Source organism: Lactuca serriola, chromosome 7 (assembly GCF_051521515.1).
Source record: "Lactuca serriola cultivar US96UC23 chromosome 7, Lser_US96UC23_V15, whole genome shotgun sequence".
Classification (NCBI taxonomy): domain Eukaryota; kingdom Viridiplantae; phylum Streptophyta; class Magnoliopsida; order Asterales; family Asteraceae; genus Lactuca; species Lactuca serriola.
In genome coordinates this window covers 22,332,109-22,358,836 of record NC_136414.1, presented here as the reverse complement: position 1 = coordinate 22,358,836, position 26,728 = coordinate 22,332,109, and the positions used below count along the sequence as shown (strand labels likewise).

The window sequence follows — 26,728 nt, the reverse complement described above, 5'->3', positions numbered from 1 at the left end:
GAGGGTGAACACTACTGCTCCAAACTCTAGATCGTGGGTGGGATACCTCGTCTCATGAGGCTTCAGCTGCCTCGATGCGTATGCTATCACGTGACCCCTCTGCATAAGCACCGCTCCCAACCCTGATATCGACGCGTCACAATACACCACGAAATCCTCCATTCCCCCGGAAGGGCTAACACCGGGGCTTTGCAAAGTCTCTGGCGAAGTGTCTCGAAGGAGGACTGCTACTCTGGGCCCCATGAAAAAGCAACATACTTCCGGATCAACTTAGTGAGTGGCATGACGATCTTGGAGAAATCCCTGATAAATCTCCGGTAATAGCCTGCCAATCCTAGGAAACTCCTGATCTCTTTAGGTGACCTCGGCACCTCCCAACTCATCATCGCCTCAATCTTGGCCGGATCGACCAATATCCCTTTCTGGTTAACGAGATGCCCTAGGAACTGGACCTCTCGTAACCAGAAATCACACTTGGAGAATTTGGCATAAAGCCTCTCCGATCTTAAAACCCCGAGGATTTCTCTCAAATGCTCCTCATGCTGCTCTCTGGATCTCGAATACACCAATATGTCGTCGATGAATACGATCACCGAGTGATCCAACATCGGCCTGCACACCCTGTTCATGAGGTCCATGAACACCGCCGGTGCATTGGTGATCCCGAAAGGCATCACCACGAACTCGTAATGCCCGTAACGAGTCCTGAACGTTGTCTTCTGGATATCCTCATCTCGCACCCTCACCTGATGATATCCAGACCTCAAATCGATCTTGGAGAACCAAGATGCTCCCTATAACTGATCGAACAAATCGTCGATCCTTGGCAACGGGTAACGGTTCTTGACCGTCAACTTGTTCAACTCCCGGTAATCAATGCACATCCGGTGTGAACCATCCTTTTTCTTGACAAAAAGGATAGGCGCTCCCCACGGCGAACTGCTCGACCGAATAAACCCCTTCCCCAACAGCTCCTGAAGCTACGAGGATAACTCCTGCATCTCTGGAGGCGCAAGGCGATAGGGCGCCTTGGCGATAGGCGCAGCCCCTGGAACTAAATCGATACTGAACTCTACCTGCCTCACAGGAGGCACCCGCGACAACTCCTTCGGAAATACATCCGGGAACTCACGCACTATCGGAACCTCATCAACTGACCTCGGTCTCTATGAATCAATTCTCGTGTCCATGACATACGCTACAAATCCCTTACATCCCTGTTGTAGACTCTGTCTTGCTCTAGCGGCTGAACAAAATGCCGATCCAGAACGTGTACCCTCTCCGTACACAGTAAGAACTCCCCTACTAGGATCTCGTATGGTCACCAGCTATTGCTCACAGTCGATGACCACTCCAAATCTGCTCAACCAGTCTATGCCCACGATGACACAGACATCTCCCATCGCGATAGGGACTAAGTCAATCGGAAACTCTACTCCAAAAATCTCGAGTACACAACCTCGAATCACCTCTATGGCATACACCTCTCTCTCGTCCTCTATGGAAACTCTTAGAGGTCGACTCAATACCTCCCGACTAATACTGATGTGCTGGCTAAAAGACAAAGATACAAAAGGTCGACTCGAACCCGAGTCAAATAACACTAAGTCAGGTACAGAACTCACGAGAAAAGTACCTACACATAACATAATATAAGCATAATATCTCAACATAAAAATAAATACATGAAAGAATACATAGCGGCCACGACATCGGGCACTGCACGGACCTCCTCCGCAGTCAACTAGAAGGCTCTCCCTCGTGCCTTTGGTGCCTCGACCTTCGCGGTCCGACTATCCGTAGCTCTCACTGCAACAGGGGCAGATCCCTGAGATGCTCCCTGCGCTGTACCTCGCAACTGTGGACACTCTGCCTTTCGGTGTCCGGTCTGGTTGCAGTGAAAGCATACTACAAATCCCTTGGGGCAATCCTTGGCCATATTCCCCTCCTTGCCACATTTGTAGCAAGACCCTGCTCTGCACACCCCATCGTGACTCTTACCGCACTTGCCACAAGTACGGCCCTTCTGGTTCCTAGATCTCGAATCAGCGGGTTTGGCCTGCTTGGCTGTCGGCTGGGACTGAGCCGACCGCTGATCCCTCCCCTGAGACTCAACCTGCTCCCTAGCTTGGGTCTCCAACTCTATCTCCCTCTTCCGGGCATTTTCCTGAAGCTCAGCAAATGTACAGTACATCGAGTTCGCCACGAACTCTCATATATCCCTCCACAACACACTCAAATATCGGCTCATATGTGCCTGCTCGGAGGACACGTGCTCTGGGCAAAACGTTGCCCTCTCATGAAACATCCGAGTAATCGTTGTAACAGACTCGATACCCTGCTTGAGGGTTAGAAACTCCTGTGCCAATTGCTCCCTCTCCACCTGGGGAACATACTCATCTCGAAACATAGCAGTGAACCTCTCCCAGGTCACTGCAGCAAGCTCAGCAGGCATGTAGTGCGCCGTCACAAACTTCCACCAGTCCTTCGCTCCCAAGCGAAGCTGGTTCAGCGCGAATCGGACTCTCAAATGCTCAGTGGACGAGCAAGTAAAGAAACACCCCTTTATGTATGATATCCACCTCATCGCTGCAATCGGGTCTTGGGTCCCATCGAACACCGGTGGTTTCGTGTTGCTGAATTTTCGGAACAACAACGCATCACCACCCTACGGCCTTGTCGCATCTATAGCTGCAGTGGCCGCAGCAACAGCAGCCTCAAAAAGAGAAGCGTATCTCTCATCAAATGTCTCAATCAGAGTGGTCTTGATAGACCCAAACATCTCTGGTATCTCTGCCCTGATGGCCGCAACCACCTCCTCATTAATGATCCTATGAATCTCTGCATCGCTCGTACCACTGCTCTCTGGTGTGTGGCGTGTCCCTACCATGATATCCCTCTGAAATACAACATAAAAATATTAGGGACTCACTCGAGTATAATCACACTCAATAACTCCACCCTACTTGTTCCTTAGTACTCTAGGGATTCTTACTTGGACTGGGCACTGACCCGGTATCTTCAGTAGTACGGGCCCAATACTACCATCCATACCGCATCAGCATTCATCCTAAGTCCTCCTCACATAGTCCCAAATCCCAAGTACTCTACTCTCTCTAATCATGTGCTACTCACTAGCATATCTCTCATAAGCTCCACGCTGGTATCTAAGCACTCTCAAGCATCTCTAGCAGCAAAACCCCTAGACTAAGGCATCATATATCAGTCCACTCTAGTCCTAATAAGAATACCTAGTCTACTCTAGCATGCATAACATAATTCATCATATAGCATAGCGTAACATATCTTTTAACACTTACTGTAAGGGTATTTTGGGAAATCACTGTTCGGGCGCTAGCTGATCGTACACACGACTCTACTCTGTTTGTCTTAAAACTTTTTTTACTCTTTAAAATTTTACTTTATTATCAAAATTTTCCTCAAATCCTCAGTTTGAGTTCAGATACGCCTGAAGATGCATCTGGATCCCTCAAACCAAGGCTCTGATACCAACTTGTAATATCGTAAAAATTTAAACAATTTTTCACTTTTTAAAAACCATAAAATATCATTCACATTCACTTTTCAAAACATTGTATCAACACTATCTCAATACAAAACCCCAAGATTAAAAACATATAAACTCCAGTGTGCGTGTGTACGAATCATGTCGACGCCTTCTCGCGATCAGCACTGGTACTTGAAACACATAACACATAACACTGTAAGCATAATTGCTTAGTGAGTTCCCTAAAATACCACTCTAACACATATTAGCCACTCGAGGCTATAACTCTGTCGACCCTCTGGTCAAAGCGTCTCAGTGGGACCCTCCAGCCCCAACTCTCTGTGGGCCCTCTGGCCCTAACTCTATGGACCCGAAGGTCCTAACTCTATGGACCCATTGGTCATACTTTGTAAACTCTGAATCATGCATATCACATATGACAATAAATCACAACACATAAATAACATGCAAATACACTGGCACGTAACTCTAAAATACACTGTCACATAACTCTGATACCACACTAGGTAAAGTATAGTGAGAAGACTCACCTCAGATGTCTCGGTAAATCTCTGACTCGATAGAAATACGATCTAGCCTCCGCCTAATCACATAAAGTAAATACTCCCATAAATATAACTCTCGGGACTAGACTAAACCCTCTCTTGGCACCCTCAGAAGGGTAAAAGACCATTTTACCCCTCTTTTGGCTCAAAGGCCCCATTGTTGACCAAACCCTAAAAGTCAACAAAAGTCAACGGTCAAACTTTGACCCGACTGGTCAAGTGTACTTGGGCGACTCGGCGAGTCTACACGTGTCTACTAACTCTCTAGTCTCGCTTGGCACGTCGAGTCCCTCCCTTTGCTTGACGAGTCACACCTGGCATGAATCGCGAGGCCACTCCGACTCAACTCGCCGAGTCTCAAGATCAACTCAGCGAGTTCTGCCTTGAACTCCAGTCCTCTAATCCCTCTCTGACTCACTGAGTTATTCCCCAACTCGGCAAGTCTACTCACTGAGTGATTTACGGGAAACCCTAACCCTACTCGCCGAGTCTGCCCTTGGACTCGGCGAGTTCATGCCATGCAAAAACTCAATTGACCTCCTGAGGTCAGATCTGTTCCTTTGATCCATAGATCTGACCTTCCCAATCCTGATAAACACGTAAAGCTCGAATCTTGACACTCATGGGACGTCTAGGAGGTTTCACTTGGTGATTTAGCCCCAAAAATAACATCCTAAGCTCAACACCTCCATAGCTCAACATAAAGCAAGCTGAGATAAGCTCTTTAGACCACTATGGGTCCAGATCTGAAGTATCAATGCGAATAGGGGCCATATTCTCACAATTTCTTCCATTAAAGGACATGAAAACTCTACATCTATGGATTCCTTCAACAAAAACATATAAAGGGGCGATATAGTACCTCAAAGATGAAGTCTTTTGCTTGAAATCCACAGATGCACCACCTCCTTGGTCTCCATTAAGCTGGAAACACCTCCTTCTTGCAAGAATCAACCACAAAGATCAAGAAATGGCTCCTTTCGTCTCACAATCGCTCTAGCTCTTTTAGGGTTTCTCTCTGGGGTTTGGTAGCCGTAAATGACGGCCCTAAGGGCCTTTAATAGGTCCCAAACCCGAGAAATTAGGGTTTCATTAAACAGCGAGGACTCGCCGAGTCCACTCATGGACTCGCCGAATCCAATCATGAACCCGGATGAGAATCTGCGACCCTACTCGGCAAGTCTAAGCACCAACTCGCCGAGTCTCTCCATAGACTAAAAAATAAATGAATAAAATAATATACCTGAGAATCTAGATGTTGCAAGGAAGTTATGATTTTTCTAAGAATCGACATAGCAGTATTCAGCTAGAAATTCGAATTTTAGATCGAGCAATTTTCAACTGATACAACCTAAACGAAAATCGAAGATCTTGTTAATAGTAGTTCAATGGTAAAAAGACAGAAGAAAACGGATGTCGGATGAAGAAGTTATGAATTTTTAATAGACGTATCGTGTCCCGTCCTGTTAAAAATATAATATTAAAAATGAATTCAAAATTAGTCGACGGAGTCTAAACGAAAGTTATAGAGCATAATTTCACCTACATGTGGATATAAAGAATGTCTAACATGGAGTTCGTATGCGAAAATTACAAATTTTTGAAGTTTTGGGAACAAACTTCAAGGCTGGTCCGAAGGTGTATGCCCAGCATATCAAAGTACGCCCAGCGTACTCGTGTAAGTGATCCGGAGTCTATCACACTCCCTATTCCATCGCTTGAGAGCCACATGTCGTAGCCTTGACACGTCCGAACTGATCCCCTCGTATGCCCAGCGTATGAAGGCTTATGCCCAACGTAGAGTTACTCAAAGCTGTACACCCCACATACACCAAGTTACGCCCAATGTAATGCTGAGCTTCGGATACTATAAATAGAAAGTGATACCTTCCGAATTTTATTTACAATTTTAACACTTTCACACCTTCTTTCGTCTCCCAATTTACCCTAACACCCCCTCCCCCAAAGCCTAGGAAACATCCCCGACACCCGAAGCAAGTCCCGACGCACCAAAGACCCGAGAAAATAATATTTTCAAGTTAAAACTCTGCCCGCTCAAGGTCCGATTTTCAACAAAAACCCCTGGTTTTGTCAAAGAAAGTCATTTTTAGACACAAAGTGCTACTCAAATTATCATTTTATCATATGGTTATTGCACGGGAGTTCAATATAGGGACAATTGTATGTTATGTGTTATATGTGCAATGTGCTTTCCCATGTTATTATGATAATGGAGATATACCTTTGACCATGAAATGAATAACTAAGCATCACTTTGGTATTGGTATGAAGCCTTTGACTATGAAGTGAATGACTAAACATCACTTTGGTATTGGCAGAATGCTAGATATGGCTGAAAGCCTGTATATTTTAGTAAAATGATAATCCGAAATTGTATTTTCTGTGCCACTTGGGCTGAAGTCTTATTGATTTATATCAAGTTGAAATTGTTGTATCTCATTGATTTTAAATCTTTGAATCAGATCATTTGTTGATATGGAAAGCCTGTCATATGATACACATATGCCTTTGTTGTTCTTTGTCCCTCTTTGCCTCTATCATATATATATATATATATATATATATATATATATATATATGGCATAACGTTATATTGTAACTGTTATTGAACTCACTAAGCGTCACCTGCTTATCCTTCTCAGTGTTTAACTATTGCAGGTGATAAGCATCCAATATAGTTATGTACTGGTAGAAGCTGTAGAATAAATAATATTATAACTTTTGTATTTAGTGTATAAAATCTTAGGAAGTTATGTAATATATAAAACTTTGTAATAAATTTTAATAGTTGGTTTGTATCCAGACTTCTGTAAATTATATTATAAATATACATGTAGCATGTTTGGAGTAATATTATTGTAAAGGTATTAGAGAAATAGTGGTTCTCTCAGGATGACCAAGGGATTTGATGGTATTTGGGTTATTATTGATCACCAGACCAAGAGTGCGCATTTTCTTACCATTCGAGAGAGTTCTTCGGCCGAGAAATTGGCCAACGTATATGTGTGCAATATCGTTACTCGCCATGGTGTAGCAGTTTCCATCGTATCTGATCGTGACATGCGGTTTACTTACCAGTTTTTGCCGAGGTTTCATGAGAAGTTGGGTACGATACTACACATTAGCACAACTTATCACCCTCATACTGATGGTCAGAGTGAGTGGACTATCTAGATGCTCGGGGATATGTTGAGGGCTTGTGTCATTGATTGTGGTGGGAGTTGGGACAACTACCTCTCTCTAGTCGAGTCTTCTTATTACATTAACATCTATCATTTTAGCATTGGTCAACCTTCATATGAGTTTTTATATAGGAGGAAGTTTCAAGCTCCATTTTGTTAGGGAGAGGTTGGCCATTAGGTCATGGGGAGGACTGAGGTGGTTCTCCAGACAACAGAGCTTATCCAGCAGATTAGGTAGAGGTTAAAGACAACTCAGAGATGACATAAGAGTTATGCCGATAGGCGACAGTTTGAGTTGGAGTTTCAGGTTGGGGACATGGATTTGCTAAAGGTATCACCCTGTAAGGGTGACAGACGCTTTAGAAAGAAGGGCAATTTGTGCCCCTGATTTATCAGATCTTTTCAAGTAGTGGTAAGCATAGGCAAGATGGCTTACTGATTGGATCTACCTAAGGATCTTAGTCAGATTCATAGCACCTTCTATATTTCTCAGCTTCGGAAGTCCGTGGTTGATGATTCACGGTAGTTCCGTTAGATAACATTCAGGTCGATAAGCACTTGAATTATGTGGAGAGGCCGGTAGCTATTTTGGATAGAAAAACGAATACCTTGAACAATAAGGTGGTTCCCCTAGTCAAGGTTTAGTGGCAGCACTGAAAAGGTTCCGAGTGGATTTGGGATCCTCTCACACCACCCAAACCTATTCACAACCGAGGATTTTAAGGATGAAATCTAGTTCAAGTGGGAGCGAATTGTAATACCTAGTTTCAGGTATGCACTTCTGTTGAGTTCCAATCAACTTTTAAGGTTTTAGCCATAGTCACAACGTGAGAACTTGTGTGTCACCTGATGAATGCACATCCCATTTGGGTTGTCATGACGTGACCACACGTTGGTCACGACGTGACAGCCTTGTGAGTCAAAACCCTAATTTTGGGGGTTATCGCCTGTTTAATGGAAGTGAGGGCTAGGGTTTGCTCACCCTCAGCCTCCATCACCTCCCTTCAACCTCCAAAACCCTAATCCCCTGTAAGTTGAACCTTGAGCTCAATTTTTGGTGATTTATAGCTAAGAAGAAGAAGATGAAGAGTTTTGGTATATCATCTCAGCTTGCAAGCCTCACTATCATTTTTTTCTCACACTATGGACCTTTGTAAGTATTCAAAGTTCCATATTTTATGATCCTAAGTGCTTAGATCTAGATTTTTCATGTGTGTTCTTCATGTTTTGGCTAGTTGGAGTGTTGGGGTTCCATAAAGTTGCCAACTTCATGGATCCCTAGACTCCTTTTGTGGTTAGAAGTGATGAATCTGAAGTTTGATAGAGTTTTGAACTCTTGCATGAGATCTTGACCCTATTTGACACTATTTTATCCTAGTTTGAGTTCAATACATGCATTAGACATACATGTCTATAAAACACCAAATTTTATGATATTTTAGGAGTATGAAAGCCTTCCAGAAAGTATGGATGGGTGGGGGAAAAGGATTAAGAACTTAAATGCATTAAGCTGCCCAGAGCGTTTCTAACGACGTGTCACTTTTGTTGTCACGTAGTGACGCAGGCCGATCCATGACTGCTTTCTCTCTATTGTGCCACGACATGACCAAAGGGTGGTTACGACGTGGCGACCGACTGGATGAGTTTTTGAGTGTTGACTTTGACTGGATCGTTGACTTTTTGACTAAGTTTGAATTTAGGTCATACTTAGGGGTTTCAGTTGTAGTTTGAGGAATGGTCATTGTTTGCTGTGTACGTGACCTGTAGAGTTGGTTATCAGATCAATGACCATTACTGTTATCTTCTAGACTGCAAGGTGAGTTTCTCACTATACTCGTAGGTCGAAGGAATGAATGTCGGCCTACTAGATTGTATTATGTATCATTGTGTATAGGATGTTGATATGCTATAGTGGTCTATTAGATTGGTAAATTTGTATGATTACTTGTACTTGTTGGTAATTTATTTCTTATTTGCATATGTCAATATAGTGTGGTTGGGTTGAGGCGTTACGACTTTGTGCTGCAGGCCAACAATCCGATGGGCAATCTAGTCGGGAGACTATGAGCCGAGGGGTAATCCAATTTTATATTGTAGGCTCGGTGTGTAAGCATTGTTTATGTATTATTGTGCAGAGTAATTTTTTTTTTTTTGGGAGCGGAGGGGGGGGAGGGGGGGTGACTCACTTAGTTTTGGCTTACAGTTGATAATTTCAATGATTTCAGATACTTCTGATGATAGCGAGAAGGCGAATGAATGATCACATACATCCTCTTATTGTTCTATGTTTTGAGAGATTGACTTGATACTCTTGTTTTATTAGATATGGTTTGAAAACATTGGTTGTTTACTTTTGGTTTCCAGTGGAAACGTGTTTATTAAAATTAATTAAAAAAAGACTATGCATATATATTTATATATTCTATACTTTAAAATATGTTTTTCATTTTATATTTTATTTAAACGTTTTCACATATATTTAATAATATGCTTAAATAAAAAAAAACTTTATAAAACGTTAGTTAAAATACAATAATCTGTAAAAGCATTTTTTTTATATGTGTTAGATTTTAGACCGTCTGGTTGCACAACTATATTAATAGTTATATAATAATACAAAACAAAACAAAAAAAAAAAAAAAAAAAAAAAAAAAAAAAAAAAAAAAAAAAAAAGTTTAACAATTTGTTGGTTGTTAGACCTACTACTTGATGCATTATATTTGTTAAATGTGAGACCAACTAGTTGCACAGTTATTTTAATGATTACATAATAATACTAAAAAATAAAATAAAATTAGAACGTTTTAGCTTTAAAAATACGAAATCCAGGTCGATTATCCCTAACTAACCAAGGCGCCAAAATTATACCCAAACGTCAACATAAACTAATCAGTAATCTAATCACTAGGAAATTGTTTCGAATTCAATACGATGACTTCTGAGTTCTGATTACTGGCAGTTGACTTCTTCAAAAATTTGGAATTCAATACCGACGGCCTACCCGATTTTCAACGACTGGCAGTTGATTTTTGATATCTATATATACACATATATATTTTCTCGTAAAAGCTCACAGTTAGACTTGCTTCAACCTGCAGGTACGCATCCTTCATCTTAATCGTACTTTTGATGCTCTTGTATTCAATCATCGTATTTAATTTTGTTCGTGTACTTGAACATTACGGGACCTAGTTTAAAGACATTTGAGCAGTTAGAACTTATAATCACGGAGTTTTAGTTTTGTATATTATTGTTTTGTTTCGTATGAAGTTGTTTATAAACTGGATCTTTGTTTGAACTTTGAATGAATTAGGTGTCGATAACTGGTAAGAATTTGAAGAGTAGACTTGTGTTGACAAGATAATTAATTAAGAATGAGTGTGATTGGGTTTGATATTGGGAATGAGAACTGTGCTATAGCAGTTGCAAAGAGTGGTGCGATTGAGGTGCTGTTGAATAATGAATCGAATCGTGAGACGCCAGCTGTGGTCTCGTTTGGTGAGAAGCAAAGGTTCATGGGTTCTGCAGGGGCTACATTTGCTACTAAGTTTCCAAAATCAACAATTTCTCAGATCAAGAGATTGATTGGAAAGCTATATAACGACCCGGGTGTGAAAGAAGATCTTACGTTGCTACCTTTCGAGACCAGTGAGGGCCAACGTGGTGGTGTTTTGATCCATTTGGAGTACATGAATAGGAAAATGACTTTTACGCCAGTGGAGATTTTAGGGATGTTGTTTTCACATCTGAAGCAAATGACAGAGAAGAATCTTGAGTCTCCTGTTATAGACTGTGTGATTGGGATTCCATCATATTTCACAGACTTGCAAAGGCGTGAGTATCTTCATGCTGCTTCTATTGCTGGTTTAAGACCTTTGCAGTTGGTCCATGATTGTACTGCTGTTGCATTGGGTTATGGTATGTTCAAGACTGATTTCCTTAAGAAAGGACCAACTATTGTTCTGTTTTTGGATATTGGCCAATGTGACACTCAGGTCACGGTTGCTGCTTTCGAAAAAGGGAAAATGGAAATATTGGCTCATTCATTTGATCCCAACTTGGGAGGTAGAGATTTTGATGAAGTCTTGTTTTCACATTTTGCAACACAATTCAAACAGCAATACGGTATTGATGTTTACACCAATGTTCGTGCTTCTATAAGGCTTAGGACTGCATGTGAGAAGTTAAAGAAAGTTTTGAGTGCCAATGCAGAAGCTCCAATTAGTATCGAGTGTTTGGTTGATGATAAAGATTTGGTTGGATTCATTACACGGGAAGAGTTTGAGAAATTGTCAGCCAAATTGCTAGATAGAGTTACTGATGTTTGTCATATGGCCATAAAGGACTATAATCTACATAAGATACATACAGTTGAGCTTGTTGGTTCTGGGTCCCGCATACCTTCTATTGTGTCAAAGATATCTTTTCTTTTTAAAAGAGAACCAATGAGAACATTAAATGGCAGCGAATGTGTTGCTAGAGGATGTGCTCTTTATTGTGCAAAGCTTAGCCCGACTATTAATGTTCAAGATTATGAGGTTTTTCTTTTGCAACCATCATATATAATTTTCTCTTACTTATGCTTTAATTATCTTACATAAGCCAATTAATACTACAACAACCTTTAGCTTTTGTGACATATCTTAATTAATTCAGTAGTACGTAAATAAATTAAGTTGGGCCTTATGGTTTGCAGATCAAGGATATTTTTCCTTACTCAGTAGGACTCTCTTTTGTGGATGGTGAAAACAGAAGACACCCAGAACTTATGCCTTTTCCAAGAGGCAGCTCATTTCCAATGAATAGAGCAGTTTCATACGATGGAAATACTACAGTTTCGTGTGAACTTTTCTACACCAACAAGGAGGATTCTGCGGTATCAACTAGAGTTGGTCGTTTCATGGTAAATGCATGTTTGATATATATGTGTGAACTGTTACAATATTGTATTGCTTCTTTTTTAAGCATTCCAACTTAATTATATAAATTAAATGTTCTTTAATTTAGATCAGTAGCGATCAAATCTCTGGTGAAAAAAATGTGAAGGTCACAGTTAATGTGAAGCTTAATGTCCATGGAATTGTTGAGATACAATCTGCATCGGTGAGTATTGTTAGTTTGTTTCTCAAGTTTCTCTAATGTTGAAATTAAACATATCATGATTTCCTTCTCTTTTTTTGTTTGTTGCTTCAGGTTTTAGAAGTTATACAGCCTCCAACTGATAACTCTTTTCAAAGCCGGACGAAACAGCTGATAATAAATAAGATTGGAAATAATTTTGGGTGGAATGATGATGCTGCTTATAAACCCACTGATTCCACCCAGCTGTTTAATCCGCGTCATGTAATCTAAATTTCTGAATAAATTAAATTCTAGTTTTTTTTTTTTGATGAATTGAAGCTTTTTGTATAAGATAGATAAGCTATGGCAAAACATTGTTTCACCATGCAGGCTGTAGAACCACGAAGACGAAGCAACAGGGGCATTGAGCAGAAGCTTTCAGTGTCTGAAAATCATCATGTCCTGACAACAAAAGAAGAGATAGACACAGCTCAACAGAAAGCACAGATGTTTGCAAAGCAAGACATAATGGTGGAGAAAACTAAAGAAAAAAGAAACACCCTCGAGTCTTTTATCTATGACACTCGCACCAAGGTAAATATTTTCTAAATAATTAATTAATTTGTGTGCATGATCAATTTTACCTTTCGATTATAAGAATATTGCATACAATTTGATCCAATATTTTTTTATTTTAGCTTTCGAGTTCCTACCGAAGCATGGCAACAAAATCAGAGGTGGACATTATCTCTAACCATCTGCAAGACACCGAAGATTGGCTTTATGAAGAAGGCGATGACGAATCTGAACAAGTCTATATCAAAAAACTTCAAGTTCTCACAAAGGTGTTTAAATTATATGCAATTTTTAAACTGTTGATTTTCTTCCCAAATACCCTGCATACATATACATCTAATTACATATGCTTGTGTAGTTATTGGTTCCAATTGAAGCTAGATACAAGGATGACAATGATAGACAAGAAGCAATAACAGCTCTGCAAACTTGTATTCGAGAAAATCTTCAGGCTGCTCCATCTCATAAGAAACAAGAGGTATCAATTAACAAGCTTTCTAGCATCGTTTTTGATGATTGAGAAGGGCTTTTAGGTCTTTTGCTCAAAAACTTTTCGTGTTTTCTGGCAGGTTAACTATGAATGCAGTATAGTTCAGGGGTTGGTTAATCGTCTCTCGCAACCGCAGGATTCATTGACCAAAAACGTATACTACACAAGTATCATCAATGGAATCACACAAACTTTAAAGGGGTTCGTTTCTTGTTATTCATTATTTCTTACTATAATACTTTTCGTATATCAGGGGAATCTTATATAATGTTTTTCATCTATCATGTGGAATTTTGTTTAGCAATTCCTGATGTGCTACTTTAATGTTAATTTCTTCAGGAGGTGTGAAGTCATATTGAATCCTAAACCTTCGCTTCTGAATTATGAAGAGCCTGTGGACTCATACCTACAGCAGAATCCCAATTATCAGATGCAACTTGATAATTGATCATGCAGATCTGTTTAGATTGGTGGGATCAAAGTAACACATGGTATTTGAGTTTCCTTTATAATCTTTGGCTTCTGTTTTGAATAACGCTATGATGCATATGTTTGCTGTTTACTGTGTGTGAGTACTTTATATTTTTTGAGCTATTTATGTACTTGACAAGTTGTCATATATTATACTTATGAAAACGCTGTACATGCTTTGGAAATACACTGTATCTTTTCTTATCTTTAATCGACTCAAGCTTTGTTTATGGTTAATTTCCTGCTTGTTTAAGGATATTTTTTGCAATTTTTTTTTATCATGTGCTAATTCAAGAAATGATATGGGGGTGTGAACGTTTAGGACTTATGACTGATCGACTTTGATGACTTCTTCCTCATTTCTTCAAAAGAGTTTCTTTGTTTGCTTCCCATTTATCCAAACGTTTGCTAGCTTTTTCCACCTGATTTTCAAAAACATCCTTTATTTCTGTTTTCAAGAAAAAGAAAAAACTCAAATATAAAAGAAAACCTATATTATAATATTCAGTCACCTCTTTATTCCAGTCCGTACGAAAAGTTGACCAAAGTAAAATAACGGTTTGCATTGCAGTTCCTCCAATCATCCCTGACCATATTCCCTATATATACGATAATTGTAAGATAATGTTATGAGAAATTAAAATGCTCATACATTGTCACATTGATGTCTTTTTAAAAAAAAGTACAAACTAGTTGATTGTAGGTGTACATATGGTACCTTGACTCCGAGGTTGAAATAGAAGCCCATAACACATCCAAGTGGAATGCCCACAACATAATAACATCCGACATTCACATACGCCACAAATGCTTGCCATCCACACCCAACAGCCACCCCTTCAATTTTATTTTTAAACTCGGATTTCTTAAGTAATTGAGAAAATTATTATATATATATTATAATACCTGATAAGACTGGTTGGATGCCATTGAGAATGATAGTGATGGCCAATAATGGACAAAGATCTGACACTGCATTCGCAACGGTTTCACCGCTGGTAAACGCATAGCTAATAACATGTCGCGTTGACAAAACAATCATCGCTACGACTACGGATATAAGAAATGAGACGATGGTCACAGTTACAACCGAAAAGGCTGCGGATTTTGGATTTCCTGCTCCAAGCTCGTTGCCAACCCTCACACTTCATTACATCAAAGTTTGATTTATATTGTTTTACAAAAAAACATATAAAACTATTATTAGAATTACGTCATTTATTATTCGTTAAAGCTTTAAAAAACCAACCTAGCAGCTGCATTGAACCCAACTGAGACCATAAAAAGCAGTGCACTGACCCCCATGCTACATAAAATTTATTATATGTAACATACAAAAAAGCAGTTATTAATAGTTTAAAAAGGCCTAGCAAACGTTATTCGATAAAGCGAAATGTGATGGAGATCATGAGACTTACCAAACGGAAAGTGCGTCTAATGCTAACTGGGGATCCTCAAGCAACCCTGCAATCAACACTAGTATTTGATAATACCATGTCTCCAAACACAACATCACAGCAGACCCACTTGACAGTTTTACAAACTCCCATAACCCACAGAAAGCATTAGAACTGAACCCATTCCACGTCTCCTTACATCTATCGCTAGTCAAGATGTAAACCAACTGTGCAAACACTATGATCCACCATGACAAGCTTAGAGTCAACGAAGCGCCAATTAAGCCCAACCCCAACTTGTACACCATGACCCAAGAAAGAATCAGGTGCACAACTAGGGCTCCAGCTGAAATATATGCACTTGGCGCCACAATACTTTGAGCTTGAAGAAATTTCTGTATAGGAAAGTTAATGGCGTATGCGAATACTTGAGGAATGAGACCATAGACGAATAGGGTGGCCGCTGACGCCATTGATGGCGATTGACCGAGTAAAAGCAAGATTGGTTTAGAAAACACGTAAACCAGAGTGATCGGGATTCCTGTGATTGTAAGTACGATCACGGATCGTTGAAGGTATACTCCAAGCATATCATATTTTCGTGCCCCAAAAGCTTGGCCACATAGCGTCTCCACTGCACTGCCCATTCCTAGCTAAAAGCACACATACCAAATTACCAATAATGCGTTAAATCATACACCGACACTTGGAATTCAGAAACTCACCATGAGACCATAGGCAAAGAGTTGAATCCCCTGGTTACCAAGGGAGGCTGCAGCGAGCTCTAGATTGCCAAGCTGGCCGGAAAAGATTCTGGTGGACATAGACATGGCGTTGTTGATGAGGTAAACCATCACCGCCGGTGCAGCCAGCTTGTACAGAAGATTAAGTTCAATCCTGGATGCCACCAAAAGCCGGTTAATTAATGGTGTCTCTGTGTCGGAAAGCACCCTCTCCAGCTCAGCACTGCCACCATGTCCGCCGGCAGTACAGTCTTGAATGGGTTCTACGAAAGGTTGATGAAGTTCGTTATTTTGGGACTCCATTTTTGTGCAAATAGATGGTTTGGCTTTGGCTTCTCTTTTTATAGAGGAAAACAATTTCTTACCCCCCCTCTCTCTCTCTCTCTCTCTCTCTCTCTCTCTCTCTCTCTCTCTCTCTCTCTCTCTCTCTCTCTCTCTCTCTCTCTCTCTCTCTCTCTCTCAATCTTCATGCCCAATTTGGTGGTACCCACATTTTTATGCTTAAGTGGTCGATATCATCATCTAAACCTTCCCCATTCCACAACATCCACCATTTCTACCACTTAACATCTTCTCCAACCCACCACCTTCAAGCCATATAGGAACCAAACCTGCAAATCGAATTGAAAAGGGTCGGTCGATTCTTTTTGGATTAAGGGTTGATTGATTTTTTTAGGAAAAAAGGCTAATTGATTATTGTGAGAGGGGATAAGGGTATCAATTTGTTTGGGGAATTAAATATGACTACTCTAGTTTCTATTTGATACACATACATACTGACTTCACTATTCGTGTTTTTTTACAAATCAAAAAACGAGGTCGAAGTTTGCAATGAAAGTTTCTCACTTGATATTCCATATATAATTGTTTAAAAGAAACTCTAGCACTTTTCATTTGACCTAAAAGTTCGAGACTTGTTTGGTGAGTATGAGGGAGTGCTTGTTGTTGCAACGCCCCCACTGACAGGGTTCAATTTAGTGCTTCCTTTCATGTTTCTGCTTTCGTCTCACTTCTCAGTCACCAGACCATCGTCGATGGTGACCACTGTTTGCGTCATCTGTTGTTGCAGAGCGCTCACTGGTGACTAATGGTTTATTCCTAGATCGTTACCATTTGATTCTTCTGCTGCTCCATGCCCCTTATCTTTTAGAGGGATCTACTATGGCGGTAAGCTTTTAATTTGGATTTCAAAAGTTCAATAACAATCGTATTCTGTAACGTTTGGTTTCGAATCGTTTTCCATTGTGGGGTGGTCATCAAGGAGTGGGTATTAGTAGGCTTAGAATCCTTGAAGAATTGAGGTTGGGCTCATTTGGAAGTGAATGATGTAGTTTGGATGATCCGGGTATTAGGTTTGTGTTTTGGAGCCCAAGGGTATCAGCAAAGGCGTTGGTTCGGGCATTTTATAAAATTTGGATTTAATTTTGGTTGGTTTTTAGACTAAATAAAGTTTATAGATGTGTAGGTCTTCTCGTTACATTTTCTTGGATATAAAGAACGTCAAAAACGGATAAAGGATGCAAAAGTTATGACCATTTGAAGTTGGAGGGTTGTTGGGCCAAAACGGGTACGCATGGCGTACAAGGGAGGTACACATGACGTACACGGGAATTTGGACACGGGTGCATTTGGGAACAACCTGCATTCCCTAAGGGAACACGTTGCTTTCATCTAGCCAGATTAAAACCCTAATTTAGGGTCTTGGACCCTATTTAAAGAACTTAACTTACCTCCAAAGCATATATACTATTCAAAAGGAACGATCCTAAAAACTAAACACACATATATAAGCAGGAAAACCAACATAAATAAAGAGATAGGGAGAAGCCTAGGGGAACATCTTATTTCATAAAGTCCTTAACTTGGAACCTTTGCATGGCTCACACTTTTAACCCCTGACTTCCAGAACTGTGGCAATTAGCCCTTCGAGACCATCCTTTGATATATAATTATTTATTTTAGGGCTACCATTTGTTCATTAATTAATTTATTTATCTAATAAATAAACAGGGTGCTACACGGGTACTTGTAGACATTAGAGAATCAAAACTGACCCTTAGTGTAGAAGAAGATGAGATAACATTTGGAGTTGATAAAGTGATGAAACACTCGAAGATTACCAATGATATGGTGTTCTCGGTTGACACGTTCGATGCATTCATGGACAAAGAGGTGCAACAATCGATGAAGAATGACGAAGATGGATATATGAATTTAAAGGAGGAAAATTTTGATGTTGAAGATGACATTCAAGAGATCAAAAGGTTAATGGAAGAAAGAGATTATTTTGAGATAAAGAAACTCACTAAATAGGATTCACGGCGTGACACCACAGTAGCCACGGAAAAAATCGCAATCGAATGGGATTTCAATGATCCCCACTGCGTGGCAATCAGAGGCCCACGCTGTGGCCATTGAACAGAGCCCAGAAAAAATTCGTCTTCCCTTAAGCCTTTATCTGATCATTTGGAGTACTGTAATATCCCAAGATTTGTCATTTATAGTCTCCGGGGATAGAATGAGGAGTACAGTGCGTGTACATAAGGGTACGCTGAACATACTAGGCGTGCCCTAGTATGCTGGGCATACACTTGTGTACATTAGGCATACTCATGGCAGAAGGAAACCCTAATATTTAGGGTTTGGGGACTATATAAGCAACATTATGAGCACAAAACCCTCCCTTACCCCAGCATCCACTACTTAGAGTCGTTTTCCCCAAAACCCAGCTATTTCCTTGAGTGTTTGAGCTTTTTGAGTGTTTCTTGAGTGTTTTAAGAAGAAGTTGTTGCATCAAGGATTTGGAGAAGAAGATCAAGCTTGTAGTTCTCAAGTTGGTTTGTGCCCTAGACGCTCCAGAAGGTAAAATGCTTGGAACTTTATACTTGTATGAGATAGATCTAGTCATTTTAGCTTTATGGAAGCATTCTTGTCCCAAAAGTCCCAAAATGGTGCATGTTATGATTTGGACAAAATGAGTTGTCCTTTCAGACCTTAGAAAAGGTCCTAAGTGATCAAAATGGTGTCCCAATAGCTAGATGCATCTCATGCACGAAGTAGGAAGGTCTTAATGGATTAAGACCATGTGTTAACAACATTCTGGACGTCTAAAGTGATAAAGTTCAAGACTTTATAGTCCTATGGAACATTTGGTCGATGGATCTGGAGTTTGGGCTTAAGTGCTTAAGTCATTAAGCACTTATTAGGGTTTTGGCTAAACCTCACGTACGCCCAACATAAATCCAGCACACCCAGCTTACTGGATCAACCACCCCGATGGTGGTCAACATCTGGACGACTACGCCCCACGTACCATAGGAGTACGCCCCGTGTATGCCCTCTGTTGCGCCTTTAACAATTGGGATTCAGGTTTTGGGCTGTTTATGGACTAGTTGGATTTAGGCCTTTGCTGGACTTTATGAATATAATGTTTTAGGCCAAGTTTTGATAATGGATCTTGGAATGAGGCCCAATTAGGGAGTTGGGCCCAATTTGGTAAATTGGGCCAATAATGGGCTTTGCATAAGGACTTTCAAGGCTATAGAATTGGCATTGGGCCTTGGCCCAATAAAGAGAATGAACATGATGGATTGTGCGGATCCATAGTCAAGATTGTTATGTTATGTAATGACTTGGTATTTATTATTTTGGATAGTTCGAGATTTTTGGTGAGGCAGCGATTCGGGAGCTCGATTCTTCAGTTCAGGTCGGCATTGCGAGGTGAGTTATCCTCACTGTACTCAAGGGTCTAAGGCACCAAGGCCGGCCCTTTGATTTGTTATTGGGATTATTAATGTTGTGATATGTTAGCTTGGTATCCTCATTGATAGGATGGTTATATGCTAGTATGATTTGTTAGATCGGTATCCAGGTAAATGGGATGGTTATATGCTAGTATGATCTGTTAGATTGGTATCCTGGTAGATCGGATGTGGTTATGCTTAGTGACCTATAGTTGGTCTGATTTTCTGCATGCTAGTTGTTATGCCAATTAGGTAAATCGGTAGGACTACCTATAGTATTATGTGATTATCTGTATGCGCATTAGTTGTGTTATATGTCGACATATTATGTGGGGTAGGTTGTGGTGATATTGCTCCGTGCGGTAACCAAAAAACCCGGGAGCATTCCAGATACGATCTGAGGGAGACACATACTGTGGGCTCAGGAGTATTCCAGATACAAGCTGAGGGAGACTTGTACTATGGGCTCGAGAGCATTCCAGATAGGAGCTGAGGGAGACTCGTACTGTGGGCTCGGTGGCAATGCAGATGTGAGCTGTGGGCCCGGAAGACAATCCTGACTCACATTGTGGGACCAGGGGTAATCCAGTCTGTAAAGTTGTGGACCCAGTACGTGCTGTTATTTGTATGTGTTATGTGAAGTGTATCGGTATGTTGGCATTCCAACCCGATGGTTGAGGGCTTGGGGTATTCCATCCCGATGGATGATTGGACCCATAGTATGTTGTTTGTTATTGTATGTGTATTGTTGTGTGTATGGGTATTTTGGGGGTAACTTACTAAGCCTTTGAGCTTATAGTTTCAATTTATTGTTTCAGGTTCAGCGGATGACCGCGGGAAGGCGAAGGCGTGACCGTACACTTACTTATTGATGAGTATGATTCCTAGGAACTCTGATGTTTAAACTATTTTGAAAACAAATTGTAATAACTTAATGGTTTTAAATGATTTAAAAAGTTTTAAATTGGCTCGAATTTTTTGGATATAACAAGTACGCCTTTCTAGAAGAAAATAAACAAAAACTTATGATAATAGCATCCGATTTGAAGCCCGTAGTGAAAGCAAGCTTGGTGAAGGTTTTGAAGTAACAAAAGAAAGCGATTGATTGGACGATTTCCGACATCAAGGGGATAATCCCTTCATATTGCTCGCACAAAATCATTCTGGAAGAAGGATCCAAACCTATAGTTCAGCCACAACGAAGACTCAACTCAAACATGCAAGAATCAGTAAAGAAAGAAGTGATAAATTTTCTCGATTCTGGAATTATTTATTCATTTTTGAATAGCCAATGGGTGAGTCTGGTTCAAGTGGTGCCAAAGAAACGAGGGATGATGGTTGTGACGAATGAAAAGAACGAGCTCATACCTACTAGGATGGTAACCGGATGGCGGCTGTGCATCGATTATCGCAAGTTAAATGATGCCACTTGCAAGGACCACATTCCTTTACCATTTATTGAAAAATGCTCGAACGGTTATCTGGTCATATTTTCAATTGTTTTTTAGATGGTTTTTCTGTTAGTGTATATTGTATATGTGTGTATATTAGCCTAATATTAGAATTATTGTAATCAGTCAAACAACCTTGTATATAGTCTATATCTTGCCTTGTATTGTATTGATTCGACATGGAATGAGAATCTGATTGATTACCATAAAACCCAATATCACATTTATCAAAAACCACAAATGTATAAGTTGTCAAAACACAAATCGACAAAATACCACATGCAAAATAATTAGCGTCTCACGTCTATATCTCGATAAGAACCCTCTGGTCCATGTGTTCCAGTGAGGACCCTCCGGTCTCACAACTCGGTTTGGACCCTTCGGTCCTAACCAATAAAGTATAAAATAATATACAACATAAATGACAAAGCCAAATGCATGATATCACAAACATATAAGACCCTCCGGTCACACAGTATTACCACTCAGGTAAGTATAGTGAGAAGACTCACCTCGTAAGTAAGCAAGTAGGTCTCGCACTCGATGATCAGTTTAGACTCCGCCTACATTTCGTAATCATATCTAATTAACACTTAATAATAACAACCCTAAAATGTTAGGCTACCCCTTTTCTAACTCTCAGAAAGGTGAAATACCATTTTACCCCTCCATCGTCTTCATAACTCATGTCTTGACAAAACCCTAAAAGTCAACGAAAGTCAACACTCGAGTCAACAGTCCATGTTGACCCAAATCGTCGAGTGCATCTATGCGACTCGTCGAGTCCCCCCTGGTCTCAAAAAATCAGGAAACTCCAACTCAACTCGCTAAGTTGTCTCATCAACTCGTTGATTTTGCACGTTTCCAGACTATCGGGAAAAACCCTAACCAACTCATCGAGTTGGCTCATGGACTCGTTGAGTCCCTCTATTCCATTTCTCATTCAGATGATTCTAAGTAGAACTAAAGTCCCAAACTCTAGATCTAGCCTCCCAAGGCTGAAATACCACGTAAAGCTACACGCTTTACGTCCATGCATGACACCTAGGGCTCAAAATGCCAGGACAAAGCTCTATAGAAGGTTTAATGTTTGGAACTTGGCCAATAGCTTGATAAAGCTTGGATCTTTAAGCTCAAGGGACCTCATACAGTCCAAATCTGAAGTTTCAACTTCATGTCATGCTCAAATGACTCAAAGGCTCAAAAGGAAGATGGAAATAGCCACAAACTTCCTAAAGAAGAGATCTAACCAAGTAATGATCAAGGTGATAGCTTTTTACCTGTAGTTAGAAGCTAGTACTGAAGGAACACTGGATCCAAGGCCTTCTTCTCGTTCCAAGCCTTTTGCTCTCCTATCTCCTGGGAGCCGGGATGTTACATATTTACTCCAAAAATCTCTCCTTTCTTCTTCCACAAGTCATGGCCTTACTCTTCAACCCTAAATCGTTCTTCTCGTTCACTCTGTGATCAGCATCATGCATGAACCTACAACACCAATACACAAAGTTTTTTGTGTCAACAACATCAAGTCTCATACTCCTCTTACCCTTGATCTTGAAAGACTAAATTATGATGCGTGGCGTGAGCTATTCACAACTCACTGTTAAGCACATGATGCTCTTGACTACATTGATGATATGCGCGTATGATGATCCCACTCCAAAGCCCACTGATCCCAACTAGAAGAAGATTGATTCTGCTATTAAAGGGTGGATCTACTCAAACCTTTCATAGAATACTCTTAATATGATTCTTAAATAAGGCACATACGCTAGACAAGCTTGGCTCACCATCGAACGTCTCTTTTGCAACAATAAAGATTTCAGAGCAATCCAACTTGACGTCGAGCTTCGTAACATCTCCATGGGTGATCTTAGTGTTACCGCATACTGCACAAAAATCAAGTCTATTGCCGACCTACTAGAGAATCTCGACCTCCAAGAAAAGGTTCCTGATAAAAATCTTGTTGTTTATGATATTAATGGGTTATCTTCACGATTTGATAATGTAGCTAGCATCATCCACCATCGTATCCCATTTCCATCCTTTGAAGATACTCGTTCAATTTTGCTTTCTGAAGAGCAGGGGATACTCCTCCACCGACCCCGTCAACCATCGACTCATATTGACAACTCTAATCCACCTTCACTGTTGGACACTACCACTAAAAGCATCCATCGTCAAGACTGCCGCCAAGATCGTCGGACCTCCCAAAACAGACGACCTCAACAAGGATCTAATCACAATGGACCATCGCCACCACCATAGCAGTACAGTTGGGTATACATACCACCGCTAGGTTATTCTCAGCCCCCTTGGACTCATCATAATTGCTCCAGCAATGCTCTATATTGGGTTGCCAACACTCGACAGCAGGCTCCTGGCCCACGTCCTCCACGGACTCACTCACCTGTTGCATAAGCCCACCTTGCTGCCACTTCCCCTACACCATCCCAACGTGCAAATGATATAGTAACTCCACCATGGGCATGGTTTGTAACAAAAAAATAGCCCATAGCTCTACCACAATTATTTAACTCCATGTCACTTCAAGAGTCAGGCGAATAGGTTATGGACACGGGTGCAACAGACCACATTCATGTAAACCAAGGTGTACTCCAATCCTTTATTTATAAGAATATTTGTCATAATATCCTAGTTGGTAACGGGACCAAAATACATGTAGTTGTGACTGGGCATACCTTATTTCCTACCAAAAACAATCGTCGTCCCCTTTATCTAAACAATGTCCTCATCACACTTTCAATCATCAAAAATATAATTTTTGTATGCACATTCACTCGTCATAATAAATGCTCCATTGAATTTGATGAATTTGGTACTGTCAAGGATTACAGGACTTGTCTCCCCCTAATCCGATGTGACAGTGATGGGCCGCTCTACCCAGTTCTCCCTCAAACTCCACAAGCTCTCGTTACCACAAGCTCTTCAGTTTGACACCAGCGCCTTCATAATCCTGGAAACCATGTTTTTCAATATCTTTTATCCAATAAATTGATTCCATGTAATAAAAATGACTCTACTTCTTTGTGTCATGCTTGTCAAACCAGAAAACATATCAAACTTCCATTTAGTTCTTTCGATTTTATTGTTTCTCATGCATTTGAAGTTATAAACTATGATGTTTGGACCTCTCCTATTAAAAGTATAAGTGGTTTAAAATATTATGTTATCTTTCTTGAACACTACTCTCACTATCTTTGGGTGCTCCCGTTAAAACATAAATATGAAGTTTTCTCCAAATTTCTTGATTTTTTTCGCATATATCCAAAATCAATTCAACACCATCATAAAATCCTTACAATGTGATAATGAGGGGATGGGGGGGATACAACAACAAACAATTTCATGATTTCTTTGCCACACATGGAATTAAATATTGTTTGTCATTCCCTCATACATCCCAACAAAATGGAAAATCCGAAGGTATGCTTCATTTAATAAATAACATCATTCGTACTCTACTGTTCCAAGCCCTTCTACCACCCACCTATTGGGTCGAAGCACTCCACATGGAATCTCATCTCTTATATATTCTTCCTTCCACCTCTATTCAAAATGACACATCCACATAGTAACTACTCCAAAAACATCCTACATATAATCATATCAAAACTTTTGGATGTCTTTGTTTCCCTCATATCACCACCCTTCACAAACTATCCCCTAGATCCTCACCGTGCATCTTTCTTGGATATCCATCTCACCATCAAGGTTTTCGATGTCTCGAGCTCAACTATCGCACCATCATTATATCTCACCATGTCACATTTTATGAAAATGTATTTCCTTTCAAATCTGTATCACCAAATGACTCTCCATGCTACTACTTCCTTGATTACACTTTCGATCCTTATCCATACTTTTGCTCTCAATTATTCCCTCAACCCAACACCACTGCACCCGAACCTATACCCTCATCTCCCCCTCAGAACCTCCTCACTCCTCTCCTTCTACTTCTCAAACTAAGAACCCGCTACCTTACACAAAATCCTCAGATCAAAACAATAGTTTCCCTCCTACTTGTACACATACCATGATCACTACATCTCGTAGTGGTATGGTCAAACCTATTCAAAAGTTAAATCTTCGTACCTCTTCTCTCTCTCTCTCTCTCTCTCTCTCTTGTCCTCCGGTCACATCTACAGGCTATTAAGGACCCTAATTAACATCGGGCTATGCTTGATAAGTACAATGCCCTTATCTCGAACAGGACTTGGACCCTTGTCCCTAGACTGCAAGGGTCAATATTGTCTGGTCTATGTGGCTCTTTCACCACAAATTTAATGCAGATGACCCTTCCTCACGCTACAAACCAAGACTTGTAGTAAATGGTCGCAATCAACAACAAGGCATAGACTGCAATGAGACATTCATCCCGGTTGAGTACGAGTAGGAGGGATACTGTGTATTTCATGGAGACAACCTCATTTCTTGGTCCTCAAAAAGACAAGGCACTATTTCCAGATCTAGCGTGGAGACCGAATACCGCGGTGTTGCCAACACTGTTGCTGAAATCTCTTGGCTCTGGAACGTTCTGCTTGAACTTCGTTGTCCTACGCCAAAAGCAACCATTGTATATTGTGACAACGTCAGTGCGGTCTACATGTCAACCAAACCACTTAAACACCAATGAACGAAACATATCGAAATCAAAATTCACTTTGTTTGAGAAAAAGTAGCTCTCATCCATATACGTGTTCTTCATGTTCCATCCACCTCTCAGTATGTCGATATCTTCACCAAAGGTCTACACACCAACTTATTCACATATTTTCACTCCAGTTTAAACGTCCGTTATTTACCTCCCGATCAAAATATAGGGGGATGTTAGTGTATATTGTATAAGTGTGTATAGTAGCCCAATATTACAATTATTGTATTCGGCCCAAGAGCCCTTTATATACTATATATATTGCCTTGTATTGTATTGATTCAACATGAAATGAAAATCCGATTGATTGCCATTCAATAATATATTTAGGTCATTTCCAGATTTTGATCGACCCAAGTGACCAAGAGAAGACCACATTCACATGCCTAAGTGGTACTTTTGCTTATCGACGCATGTCCTTCGGATTATGCAATGCACCGGCCACCTTTTAAAGATGCATGACCACTATCTTTCATGACATGGTGGAAAATTTCATGGAAGTCCTCATGGACATCTTCTCAGTTTTTGGTCATTCATTTGAAAATTGTCTTTCTAACCTCGATGTTATGCTTTCTAGGTGTGAAGAGACCAAATTGGTTCTTAATTGGGAAAAATGTCATTTTATGGTCCGAGAAAGAGTTGTGCTCGGTCATAAGATTTCCAAGGCAGGGATTGAGGTGGATAAAGTAAAGGTTGAAAAGATTTCAAAATTTCCATCTCCAACAAATGTCAAATAGGTGCGGAGTTTTTTGGGTCATGCGGGATTCTATCTTCGTTTTATAAAAGATTATTCTAAAATAACAAGACCCTTAACCCAATTACTTTTAAAAGATGATAATTTTGA

The 26,728-nt window shown here is 40.3% G+C and overlaps 2 protein-coding genes across 2 annotated transcripts; one reads left to right on the top strand and one right to left on the bottom strand.

Moving 5' to 3' along the window:
* The first annotated feature begins 10,219 nt into the window (after window positions 1-10,219).
* Window positions 10,220-14,081, top strand: LOC145061197 (heat shock 70 kDa protein 16-like). Its single transcript, XM_079008617.1, has 10 exons — window positions 10,220-10,375; window positions 10,591-11,815; window positions 11,974-12,180; window positions 12,285-12,380; window positions 12,471-12,620; window positions 12,729-12,932; window positions 13,037-13,183; window positions 13,273-13,392; window positions 13,484-13,605; window positions 13,744-14,081. Exons 2-10 carry the CDS (start codon window positions 10,652-10,654, stop codon window positions 13,850-13,852), a joined length of 2,319 nt encoding a protein of 772 aa, XP_078864743.1. The 5' UTR covers window positions 10,220-10,375; window positions 10,591-10,651; the 3' UTR covers window positions 13,853-14,081.
* Window positions 14,082-14,090: 9 nt separating this feature from the next.
* On the bottom strand, window positions 14,091-16,332 carry LOC145061198 (protein DETOXIFICATION 40-like). Its single transcript, XM_079008618.1, has 7 exons — window positions 15,998-16,332; window positions 15,294-15,925; window positions 15,125-15,181; window positions 14,782-15,020; window positions 14,594-14,712; window positions 14,388-14,474; window positions 14,091-14,297 (listed from the first exon to the last, which is right to left on the bottom strand). The coding sequence occupies exons 1-7, from the start codon at window positions 16,316-16,318 to the stop codon at window positions 14,232-14,234; spliced, it is 1,521 nt and encodes a 506-aa protein (XP_078864744.1). The 5' UTR covers window positions 16,319-16,332; the 3' UTR covers window positions 14,091-14,231.
* Between the last annotated feature and the right edge of the window lie 10,396 nt (window positions 16,333-26,728).